This window comes from Pan troglodytes, chromosome 5 (assembly GCF_028858775.2).
Source record: "Pan troglodytes isolate AG18354 chromosome 5, NHGRI_mPanTro3-v2.0_pri, whole genome shotgun sequence".
Taxonomy (NCBI): Eukaryota; Metazoa; Chordata; class Mammalia; order Primates; family Hominidae; genus Pan; species Pan troglodytes.
Genome location: NC_072403.2, coordinates 122,897,162 through 122,913,546, shown reverse-complemented (window position 1 = coordinate 122,913,546; position 16,385 = coordinate 122,897,162). Strand labels below are relative to the sequence as shown.

Below are 16,385 nucleotides of genomic sequence, written 5' to 3'. Positions count from 1 at the left end.
ATGGGGCTTCACCATGTTGGCCAGGCTGGTCTCAAACTCCTGAGCTCAGGTGATTTGCCTTCCTTGGCCTCCCAAGCTACTGGGATTACAGGCGTGAGCCAGCACGCCTAGCCGGTTTACTTTATACATATATGAGACAATGTCTCACTACGTTGCCCAGGCTTGTCTCAAATTCCTGGCCTCAAGCAATCCTCCCGCCAGGGCCTCCCAAAGTGATGGGCTTACAGGCGTGAGAGCCTGGACTGTGGTCTAGTTTAGAAGCTGCACAATGACTGAAGTATTTCATTGCTTTGGAAGTGAAATGGAAAGAGTAGAGGGACTGGAACGTGCTCATCAGCCAGTGCTCCCTCCCACTAAGCTGGTGATAAGCTAGTGGCAGTGGTAAAGGTGAAATGGGGTTATGCGGTCATCTCCAGAGATTCGTGCATGGTCCCAAAGAGACACTATAATAATGACAGCTGGGCACCCCAGCACTTTGGGAGGCTGAGGAGAAGGATCTCCTGAGCCCAGGAGTTTGAGACCAGTCTGGGCAACACTGTGAGAGCTTGTCTTTACAAAAAAAAAATTAGCCAGGTGAGGTGGCACACACCTATAGTCCCAGTTACCTGGGAGGCTGAGGTGGGAGGATTGCTTGAGCCCAGGAGGTCAAGGCTGCAGTGAGCTGAGATCGCGCCACTGCGCCCCAGCCTGGGTGACAGAGCAAGACCCTGTCTCGAAAGAAAAAAAAAACAGAAAGAAAAATAATATGAGGGCTTCCACCATAATCAAGCATCACAGTTTATGTACTTTACAAAATACTTTACAAAATATTATCTTTACTGATAAGCATTTTCACATATATTATCTCATTTGATGTTGTTATACTTATTTTACATGCGATTGCAACTGAAGGTCAAGGAAGCCATTGACTTGTCAGGTCACAAATGTCATCTAAATAGCCAAGACAGGCCTCAAATCCAAGTGTTCTGCCTCTAAATCTAATTTCAGACCACTGTTCCACCTGTACCTGAGGAAACTGGGGTGACTGACTAAATAGGGATCTGGTAAGAACCTTTTTTTCCAAACTCACGGGATAAAGTTGCTTAGTACAGGAATTCTACCAAACCTGGAAAGCATGTCCTCCTCTTAAAGTCAGGAAAAGAGTAATTATACATTTTTGCTACAATACTTCCAACTAGACCATGAGCCTCAAAAACCCATAAACTGAGAGCAGTTATATAACCTTCTATTACCAACAACAATATCACTTCTCTCAAAGCCCTAGAGTCCTAATCTTGGTTATACTGACCATATGTGTGATTCTAGTTCACCAATGAAACCCCTATGGGCCTTCAATCTCCCAATCTATACAAAAAAGAAAATTACTTAGGCCTTACCCAGATTGCTATGAGGTCTAGGTGAAATAATGTATTTGATAAGATAGATTAAGCCTGAAGCAGAGTTCTGAGGGAACAGAAGCCCAATTTGTACCCAGGAGCTGAGTTAGAACACTCTTCCTGCCTTTCTAAGAGTATTTTTACTACCATTTACTACTTTCTATTTCATAATATCATTAAAACAAAGATGCAACTCCCCAAGGGTGAACTGACCTGCCATTCGGTGGTTAGTAACCAACATACTATAGAATCAGCCAGAGCTTCCTGGGTTCAATTTGAAAATTCTACAGGTTTTTCTAAGGTTCCATAAAATAGGTGCTGTGATAATTCAGAGGAAGAGGACAGTATTTAAACTATAGACCTACAGGTGCTTTGGCTCACACCATGGTCAGGAATTTGAGACCAGCCTAGGCAACATGGGAAACATGACAAAACCCTGTCTCTACAATAAAAATACAAAACAATTAGCTGGGCGTGCTGGCATGCGCCTGCCTGTAGTCCCAGCTACTTGGGGGCTGAGGTAGGAGAATTGCTTGAGCCCAGGAGGTCAAGGCTGAAGTAAGCCATGTTCACGCCACTGCTCTCAAGCCTGGGTGACAGAGTGAGACCCTGTCTCAAAAAAATAAAATAAAATAATAAAAAATAAATTCAAACTATGAAAAAAGCAAAAAATAAAAACAAAAAATAAAAAAATAAACTATGGCCTAGACAAGAATTAGTAACCACAGTCTGAAGTCTAACAGCCACAAAGTCCACATATGTTGCTATTCACTATAAATATATTCCTCTTTTTAAAAGAAAGGTAAAATAAAATTGTATTTTTATCCTGGAGCATGTCAAAATAAAAACACAAAGTTCTTGATCTACAAAACTCTATCAGTACTCTTCACCACAAGATGTCACTACTGGCCAAGAGAAGCATTACAAAATACTTTTCATTTCTATGAGTATCTTACCTTAATGTCTTTTAGAGAGACAAAATTCTCAATACCTAATTCAATCATATCCAGTACATGGTAGTCATACATACGACCTGGAAGGAAAATGTATTTTTAAGCGTGTATTTTTCCCAAAGAGCCACCTTACATATACCCACAAGAGCTGTGTATTCAAAATGTCCTAATATCTGCCTCTTTTTTCTCCCTATACCCCCGCAAACATATCCCACTTTCTTACATTTTCAACTCTACTTATTGATTTTTATGATATTAGTCATGGAAAGGATCTCAGATATTACTTAGCCCAACTCCTTTATTTTATAGAAGAATAAATGACAGCCCACAGAAGGTAAAGGGCTTGCCTAAGCCAGTGAGCATGCCAGGCTCAATCTCAATACACTGAGGTAAAGGTTCTTTTTCAAATCTATTTATTCAATAGATATTAGAGAAGGATTAATTTATGTGGGTCGATACTTTTTTTTTCTAATATTGATTTAGTACATATATATATTTCATATGAAAAAAATATCTACAACTTAGGATAATTTTCCCCCCCAATTCCAATGGATCCATGCTATTTGGGAGCTCAGAGACACTCAATGCAAGTATAAAGTAATTGTGCTGCATCTACAACTAAGTAGGCAGGGATGCTGAGAGCCCGAAGAGACCACGCTTCCCATTTAAACCAGAATTTGATTCCGACAGAGACAGAAGGAAAAGGCATTCTAAGAAACATGAATTACCAGGGAATCTTTTCATATTCTTTCTTACTTGTGGCACTTCACTGTATTGGTAGGGTCATATTTACATGCCCCATTCTTTACTTGCTGACCGACATAAATTTTTTTTTTTTTTTTGAGATGAAGTCTTGCTCTGTTACCCAGGCTGGAGTGCAATAGCACGATCTCGGCTCACTGCAACCTCTGCCTCCCTGGTTCAAACAATTCTCCTGTCTTAGCCTCCTGTGTAACTAGGATTACAGGTGTGTAATCTATTTCTTGGGAGCCTGCCTCTCCTTGGCACTGGCTGCAACCAATTATTATTTTAGAGAGACAGTTAAACAGCTGCCTGACTGTCACCTGATGGTCGCCTGACATTCCTGGTTGGGGTCGGGTGAGTGGGCAGCCTCTCCTGTCCTGTGCGTGTCTGCCTATCTACTGTAACAAGCTCTGTGACTCAGATTAACTGATGGTATTGAGGAATCAGGAGTAATCAATAAGCTGTAAACTAGTTTGGTGGGGTCTTTTGGTTTTGTTTTCACCTTGTGACATTGAATAAAAAATTTTTAGATCAGGCCGGGCACAGTGGCTCATGCCTGTAATTCCAGCCCTTTGGGAGGCCAAGGTGGGTTGATCAGCAGTAATCAGCAGCTAGTAATCAGCTGCTTCCCAATAAGATCTCAGGAGTTGGGTGGGTGGGCTCAAGCATGCACACTAGGAGGCAAAATGGCTGACTTCAACTGGTATATGAACTTGCTCTATGCTTCAAATGAGCATACATACAACTCCAATAAACACACCGTGCATGTGGCCCCTCCCAGTGCTGGCAGGCCACTGCACAGGCAGACAGCTCATCCCAAGGAAAAATCAAGGTAGGAGGCTAGGCATGCAGGCTCACGCCTGTAATCCCAGCACTTCAGGAGGCCAAGGCGGGTGGATCACTTGAGCTCAGGAGTTCAAGACCAGCCTGGCCAACATGGTGAAACCCCGTCTCTACTAAAATTACAAAAATTAGCTGGGTGTGGTGGTGGGCACTTGTAGTCCCAGCTACTCGGGAGGCTGAGGCAGGAGAATTGCTTGAACTCGGGAGGCGGAGGTTGTAGTGAGCCGAGATTGGGCCATTGCACTCCAGTCTGGGTGATGGAGCAGACCAAGACTCCGTCTCAGGAAAAAAAAAAAAAAAAAAAAAGAAGAAGAAAAGAAAAATCAAGGGAGAAGAGACACCAACCCCCCTGAAGCATACCAACACATATAAAGCCCCCAAGTCAAAGGTCAAACAGCACACTTGAATCTCTCAAGTTGCCTGCTTGGCGCTCCAAGGGTACTTCACTTCCTTTTACTTCCTTTGTTCCTGTTCTATAACTTTTTTTTCCTTGAGACAAGGTCTCACTCTGTCACCCAGGCTGGAGTACAGTGGCGCCATCTTGGCTCACTGCTACCTCCATGCCTCAGCCTCCTGAGTAGCTGGACTACAGGCATGCGCCACTACACCTGGCTAATTTTTGTATTTTTAGTAGAGATGGGGTTTCACCGTGTTGGCCAGGCTGGTCTCGAACTCCTGGCCTCAAATGATCCACCCACCTCACCACCCAAAGTGCTGGGATTACAGGCATGAACCACCATGCCAGGCCCCTGCTCTAAAACTTTTTAATAAACTTTCACTCCTGTTCAAATACTTCCCTCAGTCTCTTACTCTGCCTATGCCCCTTGGATGAATTCTTTCCTCTGAAGAGGCAAGAACCAAGTTGCTGCAGACCCGTATGAATTCGCTGCTGCTAACAAATTGACTCTATCAGTGAAAACATTAAAAAGTAAATTATACTTACCTATTACTAGATTATTTGGCCGCTTCTTATTATGGGAGCCAAACATGAATAAAGAACAATCTGACTTCTTTGAAAAGAATTCCTATAAAACCAAATAAATCCCATTTAGTCAATGCATAAATTTAAGAACTTTAAGAATCTTACCTTTAAAAATCTTACCTTCACGCCAGGCACGGTGGCTCACACCTGTAATCCCAGCACTTGGGACGCCGAGGCGAGTTGATTACTTGAGATCAGGAGTTTGAGACCAGCCTGGCCAACAAGGTAAGACCCTGTCTCTACTAAAAATACAAAAGACAGCCAGGTGTGAAGGCACACGCCTGTAATCCCAGCTACCTTAGTGGCTGAGGCACGAGAATCGCTTGAACCCAGAAGGCAGAGGTTGCAGTGAGCTGAGAATGCGACACTGCACTCCAACCTGGGGAACAGAGTAAGACTCTGTCTAAAAAAAAAAAACAAAACGAAACAAAAAACTATACCAGTTTTTTTCTTCCAGTGGAAGTTAATGAAGACTTAATGAACCAGAAAGAAAAATACAGAGGAAAAGTATTTCCAGCTTTTTACTTCAAGTTTCCTGATTTGGGGTACTTAGGGAAAAGATGTACATTTCAAGACTAAGAATACATGAAAACTATTCAGTTAATAAATAAAATGAAACCATTTATTTTGTTATGCTGTCATTTTGGAATAGCACACCAAGTGTTTCATTTGCTGAACAAATTCCTTTTACTCGCAGGATATCACTACTATCATTGCATACATTCAAAACACACGAGGCCCAGTAAGGTGGCTCATGCCAGTAATCCCAGCACTGTGGGAGGCTGAGGCAGACGGATCACCTGAGGTCACCTGATGTCAGGAGTTTGAGACCAGCCTGGCCAACATGGTGACACCCTGTCTCTACTAAAAATAAAAAAATTAGCCAGGCATGGTAGTGCATGCCTGTAATCCCAGCTACTCAGGAGGCTTAGACGGGAGAATTCCTTGAACTTGGGAGGCGGAGGTTGCAGTGAGCCAAGATCACGCCATTGCACTCCAGCCTGGGCAACAAGAGCATTGCATACCAGTCTGGGCGACAAGACCACTGCACTCCCGTTTGGACAATAAGAGCAAGACTATCTTAAAAAAAAAAAAAAAGTTATCTGGCTGGGTGCAGTGGCTCATGTCTGTAATCCCAACACTTTGGAAGGCTGAGGTAGGTGGATGGCTTAAGATCAGGAGTTTGAAACCAGCCTGAGCAACATAGTGAAACCCTGTCTCTACGAAAAATACAAAAAATTAGCTGGGTATGGTGGTGAGCATCTATAGTCCCACCTACTTGGGAGGCTGAGGTGGGAGGAAGGATCGCTTGAGCCCAGGAGATCAAGGCTACATGCAGTGAGCCGTGATGGCACCACTGCACTCCAGCCTGGGTGACAGAGTGACACCATCTTGGAAAAAAGAAAGAGAGAGATCTTATCCATTTGGTTCTCAGAAGTACAGACTTCCATTACAGATTTCAGAGTAGTAAAAAAATCTAGGTGTGGGGTTCTAATCCTAGACAGCTCTTTTTACATTATGCCTGTAGTCTCCACATCCCACATGCTTTGATTCAGTTTACTGAGATCACCACTTTTAGCATGAAAATTAGAATCAACATGTTTTAGCCCAGAAATCAATTGGAAAACCTCTTAAATTAATATTAAAGAAAAAAACAGATGAAAGAGTCATAACCCTCCATTTTTCTTTACTCCTTACAAGACTCTCCAAGGTATGGGCCCCTAGTTTGGTTATCATTCATTCTAGCCTCTAAACAGAAGCATAAATGGCAAACAACTACCCACCTGGCCTGTCCACAACCAGAGTGGGGGATGCAGAGTCAGAAAGTCCAAGAATTCAGGCTCTGCCACTAAATATCTGGACAAATAATCTTTTCTGAGAATTAACTTTATCAATAGGGATAATACCACCTCCTGCAAAAACTTGCAAAGGCCACATGAGATGTCATATGTGAACACACTTTGTACAAAGTTGTACAATGTCCTGAACAAAGTGGGTGTCCAAAAAATATTTTCTATGGCCAGGTGTGGTGGCTCTTGCCTGTCACCCCAGCACTTTGGGAGGCTGAGGTGGGTGCACTGCATGAGCTTAGAAGTTGGAGACCAGCCCAGGCAACGTGGCAAAATCCCGTCTCTAGTAAAAATACAAAAAAAATCCGGGTATGGTGGTATGCACCTGTGGTCCCAGCTACTCAGGAGACTGAGGTGGGAGGATCGCTTGAACCCGGGAGGCGGAGGTTGCAGTGAGCTGAGATGGCGCCATAGCACTCAAGCCTGGGTGACAGAGTGAGACCCTGTCTCAATTAAAATATATATATTTATTTTGTATGTCTAAATCAATGGAATTACTTTCTTAAATTTTTAAAAACATTTTCATGGTATGACTAACATCCCAAAGCTTTCCATAAAACACCCCTCATATATACTTGAGTGTTTTATATACATACATACTCATGTGTGTGAATGTGTGTGTGTGTGTGTGTGTGTATATATATATATATATATATATATATATATATATATATATATATAAACTCATCCCATTCTCCACAAAGTCTGCTTTTTATTTCTTAAAATCCTAGAACAGGGGTAGTCAAATTACCTGCAAAAAGCCATATAATAAGTATTTTAGGCTCATTCTTTTGTTTTGTTTTTAGCCAACTCTTCTTTTTTTTGTGAGACAAGTTCTCACTCTGTTGCCCAGGCTAAAAGTGCTGTGGTGCAATCATGGCTCACTATAACCTCAAACTCCTGCACTCAGCTGATCCTCCACTCTCAGTCTCCCAGATAGTTAGCACTTGGGCTCCCACCACCATTTCCTGCCAATTTTTAAATTTTTTTTAAGAGATGGGATCTCAATATGTTGCCTAGGCTGGTCTAGAAATCCTGGCCCCACGCAATCCTCCCACTTCATCCTACCAAAACAACGGGATTAGAGGTATGAACCACGGTGCCCAGCCAAACCAACTCTTTTTTTTTTTTTATTGAGATGGAGTTTCACTCTTGTTGCCCAGGCTGGAGTGCAATGCCGCAATCTCGGCTCACCGCAACCTCCGCCTCCCGGGTTCAAGTGATTCTCCTGCCTCACCTCCTGAGTAGCTGGAATTATAGGCATGTGCCACCACGCCTGGCTAATTTTGTATTTTTAATAGAGACAGGGTTTATCCATGTTGGTCAGGCTGGTCTCGAACTCCTGACCTTAGGTGATCCACACGCCTTGGCCTCCCAGAGCGCTGGGATTACAGGCATGAGCCACCACGCCCAGCCTAACCAACTCTTTAAAAATGTAAAAAACATTCTTAGCTCATGAGCCTCACACAAAGAGGGATTTGATCTGCAAGCAGTATATTTTTGCCAACCCCTCTCTAAAGCAGCAAAACTCATTTATCCAAGATTGTAGTAAAAAAAATGTGTGGAGAGGGTCAGGAGGAGAAAATTGACCACTATTTCCAACACAACCACTCCTTCCATAGCCATTTTGAGCTCCTTAGGTCTGGGATTCAGATAGCTAATAAATATATACTATAACTGGAGGTGGGAGATCAAAGAGAGGGAATGTCACAACCTCAAGTGTAAGAAAAGCTGTTGTCAGCTTTTATCAACACTAGACTAAAAAAGCTCAAATGCTACAGCTTTCACTATGTAACACTGCCACAAAGTGGTCATGCAACTAAAAGCATTATGGTATCACAAAAACAAAACCAGGCCTTGATTAAGTACTATATGAAAGAGAATTCTGAGATAAATCTTATATTTTTACTTTCATGATCTCTTCAACAAATGACTGTAAAAAACCTGAGACAAATAAAAGTAATTTGAAAAAAACTGAGTAAAATGCATTTTATCAATACTATCTTAATTTTCACTGCAGTTAGTTACAATAAGATTATTTGATTTTAATCTAATTAATCATTGAGATTAATTTCTTTCTTTTAAATTCACTAACTAAAAGAAAAAAAACATTAAAAAGGTCAAGTGACCTTAAGAAAAAAAAAAAAACAAATAATGGGTTCCTGGTTGGGTGTGATGGCTTACACCCATAATCCCAGTACTTTAGGAGGCCAAGGCAGGCAGATCATTTGAGCTCAGGAGTTTAAAACCAGATTGGGCAACATGGCAAAGCCCTATCTCTACAAAAATTAGCCAGGCATCGTGTCGTGCACCTGCAGTCCCTGCTTCTGACATGGGAGAATGGCTTGAGTCTGAGAGGTGGAGACTGCAGTGAGCAGAGATCATTCCAATGCACTCCAGCCTAGGCGACAGAGCCAGACCCTATTTCAAAATAAACAATGGGTTCCTATCAAGAAAACATAATCATATTAAGTTTTTTTATTTTTATTTTTTAAATAGAGACAGGGTCTCGCTACGTTTTCCAAGCTGGTCTCGAACTCCTAGGCTCAAGCAATCCTCCTCCTGCCTTGGCCTCCCAAAGTGCTGGGATTACAGGCGTGAGCTACTGTGTCTGGCCCCTGATGATTTTCTTAAGGAAGAAACCAATATCATCACATACTGAAAGTCCATTCATCATTCTCCATTTACTATAAACAATCTTTGATTTCACTTACCAGTTTTTTCATTTAGTTTTGGTTGACTATACACTCAAATAAGAATCTGATTAACTCTAGGAAAGCAACTGACATCTGTTAGCAATAATTCAGGTAGTGTTCCTTGTTTTAAAAGTATCCAATTGTGTGTGATGGTGTACACCTGTAGTCCCATCTACTTGGGAGACTGAGGCAGGAGGACTGCTTGAGCTCAGGAGTTTGAGACCAGCCTGGGCAACATACCAAGACCCAAGCTTCAAAAAAAAAAAAAAAAGTAAAAACATCTGAAGGAAGAGTCATATTTTTAAAACTCAAACTTGCTTTATAAAAATAGATCTATAACAAACTTCCTTTTGAAAATTCATTATGTCCTTTAAATGCAACTCAAGTTTTAAATATTTTTTTTTTGAGCCGGAGTTTCACTCTTGTTGCCCAGGCTGGAGTGCAATGGCGTGATCTCGGCTCACTGAAACCTCTGCCTCCCGGGGTCAAGTGACTATCCTGCCTCAGCCGCCTTAGTAGCTGGGATTACAGGCATGTGCCATCACGCCCGGCTAATTTTTTTTGTATTTTTAGTAGAGACGGGGTTTCTCCATGTTGGTCAGGCTGGTCTTGAACTCCCAATCTCAGGTGATCCACCTGCCTTGGCCTCCCAAAGTGCTGGGATTACAGGCGTGAGCCACCGCGCCCGGCCAAGTTTTAAAAATTTTATCAATATATTTGCAGGCAATGAAAAACACATTTCCCAGCCATAGTGAAATGAAAGATCTATAGATATTTTTTAAAGTATTTCCTCTCCATTTTACACAAAATTCCCTCACACAGGATGACTTCTAATGTTTAAAAAATCACAAATTTGGAGTACAAATGAATTAGTCTGAATAATTACTACTTATACGCTTTCTTAAATCATAAAGATTATTATACTTACCAGTGATGTCTGATCCTCAAAAGGTCTTGTAATATTTTTCCTAAGAATATCAAAAAAGTGACAATTGTAATAATCTAAATAAGTATATACAATTAATATATTAAGGTAATTTTATATTCAGATGATAAAACAATTGAAAGGATATTCATTCATTCAAATATTTATTCAGTGCCTGTTATATGCCAGGCTACCATTCTAGGAGCTAGTGATACTATACTACTACATTAAACAAGATGCTTGCTTTCATGGAGTTTATAGGCTCGTGGAAAATAAGTAGTCCTCTGTACATATGGATTCTGCATCCTTCTGCATCCATGGATTGATTTGACCAACCACGGATTGACAGTATTCAATAGACAAAGAAAGTGTGTTAAAAAAAAAAAAAAAGCAGGGGGCGCCGAGCACAGTGGCTCACAACAGTGAAATATGATCATGCCACTGCACTCCAGCCTGGGTAACAGTGAGACCCCATCTCTAAAAAAAAAAAGTTAAGAAATAAAAAGAAAAAAGAACAATAAAAAGCAGGATAAACCAGAAAATACAGCATTATAACTATTTACATAGCATTTACATTATATTAGATATTATAAGTAATAGAGAGATGATTTAAAGTATATGCAACTTACTTTTATGGGAAGCATTTTTTTAAAAAAGGATACAGGAGGATGTGTGTGGGTTATATGCAAATACTAGGCCATTTTATGTAAGAGACGAGCATACCCAGATTTTAATAAGGGGAGGTTTCTGGAACCCATTGCCCACAGATACTGAGGGATAACTGTAGCTTATTCCAGGGCTGTGGTAAGGAAAAAGACAAGATGAACCCAGATAATTTCGTGATGTTAGAAAGTAAGGAAGTGCTCAAAAACAGGAGGCATGTTGAAAGGTCATAGGAACCAACGTAAAAGAGTTCCCAGCTGGGAGCAGTGGCTCACGCCTGTAATCCCAGCACTTTGAGAGGCTGAAGCTGGTGGATCACCTGAGGTCAGGAGTTTGAGACCAGTCTGGCCAACATGGTGAAACTCTGTCTCTACTAAAAATACAAAAATTAGCTGGGCACCTGTAATCCCAGCTACTCAGGAGGCTGAGGCAGGAGAATCGCTTGAACCCAGGAGCCAGAGGTTGTGGTGAGCTGAGGTCGCACCACTGCACTCCAGGCTGGGTGAAAGAGTGAGACTCCGTCTCATACTAAAAAAACAAACAAAAGAAAAAGGCGGGGGGGGGGGGGGGGTTCCCAATTGCCAAACAGAACAATTTAAGCAACAAAATTAAGAACACTGGATTATAATCCAGAAGAATATATGAGGAAAGCACAACATTTTTGTAGTGTTCTTGACAAACATGCATAACCTCAATCAATTCATGAGAAAATGTAAACCCAAATTGAGGGATAATTTACAAAATAACTGACAAGTACTTGTCAAAAATGTCAAGGTCATCAAAGACAAGGAAAGACTAAGGAACTGTCACAAATTGGAGAAGACTAAGGAGGCATGAAAACTAAATGCAACATGGGATCCTGGAAGAGAAAAAGAGTATTAAAAGGAAAACTAGGGCCGGGCGCGGTGGCTCACGCCTGTAATCCCAGCACTTTGGGAGGCCGAGGTGGGCGGGTCACCTGAGGTCGGGAGTTCGAGATCAGCCTGACCAACATGGAGAAATCCTGTCTCTACTAAAAATACAAAATTAGCCGGGCGTGGTGGCGCATGCCCGTAATCCCAGTTACTCGAGAGGTTGAGGCAAGAGAATTGCTTGAACCCAGGAGGCAGGTGTTGCAGTGACCTTAGATCATGCCACTGCACTCCAGCCTGGGCAACAAGAGTGAAACTCCGTCTTAAAAAAAAAAGAAAAGAAAGAAAAAAGAAACTGGGCCGGGCGGGGTGGCTCACGCCTGTAATCCCATCACTTCGGGAGGCCAAGGCGCGCAGATCACCTAAAGTCAGAAGTTTAAGACCAGCCTGGCCAACATGGTGAAACCCCGTCTCTATTAAAAATACAAAAATGAGCTGGGCATGGAGGTGCATGCCTGTAATCCCAACTCAGGAGGCTGAGGCAGGAGAATCACTTGAACCAGGGAGTCAGAGGTTGCAGCGAGGCGAGATCATGCCACTGCACTCCAGCCTGGCAACAAAGCTAGACTCCGTCTCAAAAAAAAAAAAAAAAAAAAAAACCACACAAAAATTAGCCAGGCGTGGTGGCACGTGCCTATAATCCTAGCTACATGGGAGGCCAAGGCAGAAGAATTGCTTGAACCCAGAGTTAGAGGTTGTAGTGAGCAGAGATCATGCCACTGCACTCCAGCCAGGCGACAACAGGACTCCGTCTCAAAAGAAGGAAAAAAGAAAAACTGGTGCTAATCAAATATGTCTGTCATTTGATTAACATGAGTGAATCGGTGTTAATTTATTAGTTTTGATCATTGCATTACGGTTATGCAAGATGTAACATTAGGGGAAGCCAGGTGAAGGGTATATGGGAATTCTGCATTATTTTTGCACTTTTCTGTAAATCTGTATTTCAAAATAAAATATATATGCTATGGTTACAACTATGCAAGGACATTCAATACAAATGAAAAAAACAGACCAAAAGAAAGAAATTACAATATTAATAACTGTAAGGAATTTTAATATCTTTTTAAAAAGTTTTTGTTTTCCAAATCTTTCATAAAGTGGTTACTTTTATAATGAAACAAAATCATTTAAAATACAGTAAAAGAAATCATGACTTACTTTTTATATAGTACACCGTATGGTTTTTTCAGTGCATACTGTAAAACAAAATTTATAGCTTTCAAAACAAAACACATTCTGAAAAGCAGAAATAAAAATAAAGCATCATAACAGTCACTCTCCAAGATTGCTCTGGGGCCTCAATCTTATTCTGAGGGCTCCTGCCTGGCTCCCTTTTCATCATTTACAGTAACTTGAAATGTAAGCTTAATATTCTTGGACTAGACTTTCCTATTTAAAAGTTTCTATGCCCTGTCAATAGTCTATCCAACTTAAACAATTTCCTTCATTTCTTTAAACTCGACTTAGTCCAGTCTCTCTCTAGGGAAACAATTCCAGGTGCAGTGGCTCACGCCTGTAATCCCAACACTTTGGGAGGACAAGGCAGATCACTCAAGCCCAGGAGTTCGAGACCAGCCTGGGCAACATGGCAAAACCCTGTCTCTACAAAAAACTGCAAAAATTAGCCAGGCATAGTGGTGCATGCCTGCAGTCCCAGCTACTTGGGAGGCTGAGGCAGGAGGATCACCTGAGCTCAGGAATTCGAGGCTGTGGTGAACCGTGATTGCACCACTGCACTCCAGCTCTGGTGATAGAGTGGGACCCTGTCTCAGAAAAAAAAAAAAAGAAAGTAGTAGACAAAAACAGAAAAAATAAATTCTATCACAAAAGGCTGATAGATTGAAATAATGTTGCATGGAGATCAGAAAACTTAGAAACAGTAACAATGATGACAATTAGAATACTAGCCAGAGGTTAAACACAGCTCTTTAAAAAATGCCTATTATTCAATGTTCTTCATTTTTTTCCTAGTTCTACCTATCCACAAATAATCATTCATTTTATTTTATTTATTTATTTTTGAGACAGGGTCTCACTCTGTTGCCCAGGCTGGAGTGCAATGGCGTGATTAAAGCTTACTGCAGCCTGAAACTCCAGGGCTCAGGTGATCCTCCCATCTCAGCCTCCCAAGTACAGACACATGCACCACGCCCAGCTAATTTTTGTATTTTGAGTGGAGATGGGGTTTCACCATGTTGTCCAGGCTGTATTTTATTATTTTTTTAAATTTAATTTATAGAGATGGGGTCTCACTTTGTTGTCCAGGCTGTCGTCCTAGGCTTAAGTGGTCCTCCCACCTCAGCCTCCCAAAGTGCTGGGATTACAGGTGTGAGCCACCACACCTGGCCTATAATCATTTATTACTTGTATGGCCAGTACTGCTCTACCATAGAGAATAACAAAGATGTCATCAGGTATTACCTTGCATTAGAGAAATGGGTAAATGAGGGAAACAATGAAAAATAAGGTATAATAATCATTCATCAACTATCAGAGTTGGTGAACAAAGAAAATGCAACAGTAAAATCTACCTTTTTAAGTACTAAAACTTTTGATGATTCTTGGCCAACTATTTCCCTGTTTCCGTGTAATAAACATTGCCACCTCTTCTTGATGACTCAGAGTCATCATGATGAATTTTAATTATTGTAGTAATCTGTAATATTGTGCTGCTTTTAAAGCTTACTTAAATATGCAGGGTCATTGCGCTGATGGATACTAGAAGGAGAGGGGCAGTTTCCCGTTAGCACAATGAAATTCAGACAAACATTTCAAAAAAGGGATGGGCCTATATAAGGCATTCAGACATCTGAATTGACTATGCTTATCAGGCATAGAGTTTGGTCAAGTTTAAAATGTATTCAAAGCCAGGCGTGGTGGCTCACTCCTGTAATCTCAGCACTTTGGGAGGCCGAGGCGGACAGATCATGTCAGGTCAGGAGTTTGTGACCAGCCTGGCCAACATGGTGAAACCCTGTCTCTACTAAAAGAACACAGAAATTAGCTGGGTGTGGTGGCTCCCAGCTACTTGGGAGGCTAGAGGCAGGAGAATCGCCTGAACCCGGGAGTCAGAGGTTGCAGTAAGCCAAGATAGCACCACTGCACTTCAGCCTGGGCAACAGCGTGAGACTCCACCTCAATAACAACAACAAAAATGTATTCGATTACTTAATTGATTTAATTCAAAGATCTATTGGCTGTACTCAAGGCCTAATTAGTCAAATAACCTACTAGATATCTCCACATACTATGCCTTTTTTTTTTTTTTTTTAGTTGGAGTCTTGCTCTGTTGCCCAGGCTGGAGTAAGTGCAATGGCGTGGTCTCAGCTCACTCCAACCTCCATCTCCCAGGTCCAAGCAGATTTTCCTGCCTCAGCCTCCCTAGTAGCTGGGATTACAGGCGCCCACCACCATGCCTGGCTAATTTTTGCATTTTTAGTAGAGACAGGATTTCACCGTGTTAGCCAGGCTGATGTCGAACTCCTGACCCCGTGATCCGCCCACCTCGGCCTCCCAAAGTGCTGGGATTACAGGTGTGAGCCACCACGCCTGGCCCATACTATGCCTTTCTTTCATTGATTACATATATATTGAGTACCTACTATGTCCAGACACTGGGCTGTACACTAGGCTACAGAGGTAGAAAAAACAAAGCTTTTATTTTCATTACTTAAATTACATGTCCCAAACCGAACCTTTCACCTTTCCCTCCAAACCTGCTCTGCTTGACACATTTTCTAATTGGCATTATTGCCCATCAGGCACTCAAGCCAAACACCTGGGAAGTCATACTTTTCACTAGTTCCCAACTCTTCTTTCCTCAACATCTATTCCTTCTGGTCATTTCTCATTTTCATTGCCACCACTGGACTCCAGATGCTCTTCACCTAGCTGGCAGCAATGGCTTAGTTCCCTACATTTGCTCTCAACCCTCTCTAATCAAGCCAATTAAAAGGACTGATGGTATCTCTTGCTTAATATCTTTCAATGACTACACGGAGCTTTCAGATTAGAATTCAAATTTCATGTTACTATGTGACCCATGCCTCCTCTTCTAGCCTCATCTAGCCCACTCTCCTTTGGCCATGCCCAATTATTTACAGTTCTCCAAATGCATCAATGCTCCTTCATACTCCCTTTTGCACAAACTTCTTTCTCAGCCTCAGAGGATCTTCTCTTTCTCTCCCACTTCTTGCACCAACTTCTCCTTCAAAATGAAGCTGCAGTGTTATCTCTGGGGGAACCTACCCTGTGTGGGGGTCCCCCTATGTGATTTTTTTTTCTTTTTTTTTGAAATGGAGTCTCTCTCTGTCACTCAGGCTGGAGTGCAGTGGCACAATCTCGGCTGACTGTGACCTCCACCTCCCAGGTTCAGGCAATTCTCCTGCCTCAGCCTCCCGAGCAACTGGGACTACAGGCGCCCGCCACCACACCCGGCT

General features: G+C 41.9%; 1 protein-coding gene across 2 annotated transcripts in view; it reads right to left on the bottom strand.

Moving 5' to 3' along the window:
- RPF2 (ribosome production factor 2 homolog) overlaps positions 1-16,385 on the bottom strand; it is a 46,223-nt gene that overhangs the window by 26,077 nt on the left and 3,761 nt on the right. The window contains exons 3-6 of one of the 2 annotated variants that reach the window (XM_001156493.7): positions 13,105-13,142; positions 10,373-10,412; positions 4,860-4,941; positions 2,333-2,409 (exon numbers count right to left, since the gene is read on the bottom strand). In XM_001156493.7, the coding sequence (XP_001156493.1) occupies positions 2,333-2,409; positions 4,860-4,941; positions 10,373-10,412; positions 13,105-13,142 (237 nt within the window). The remainder of the gene's footprint in view (positions 1-2,332; positions 2,410-4,859; positions 4,942-10,372; positions 10,413-13,104; positions 13,143-16,385) is intronic. The other variant, XM_063813358.1, reaches the window with a different exon arrangement.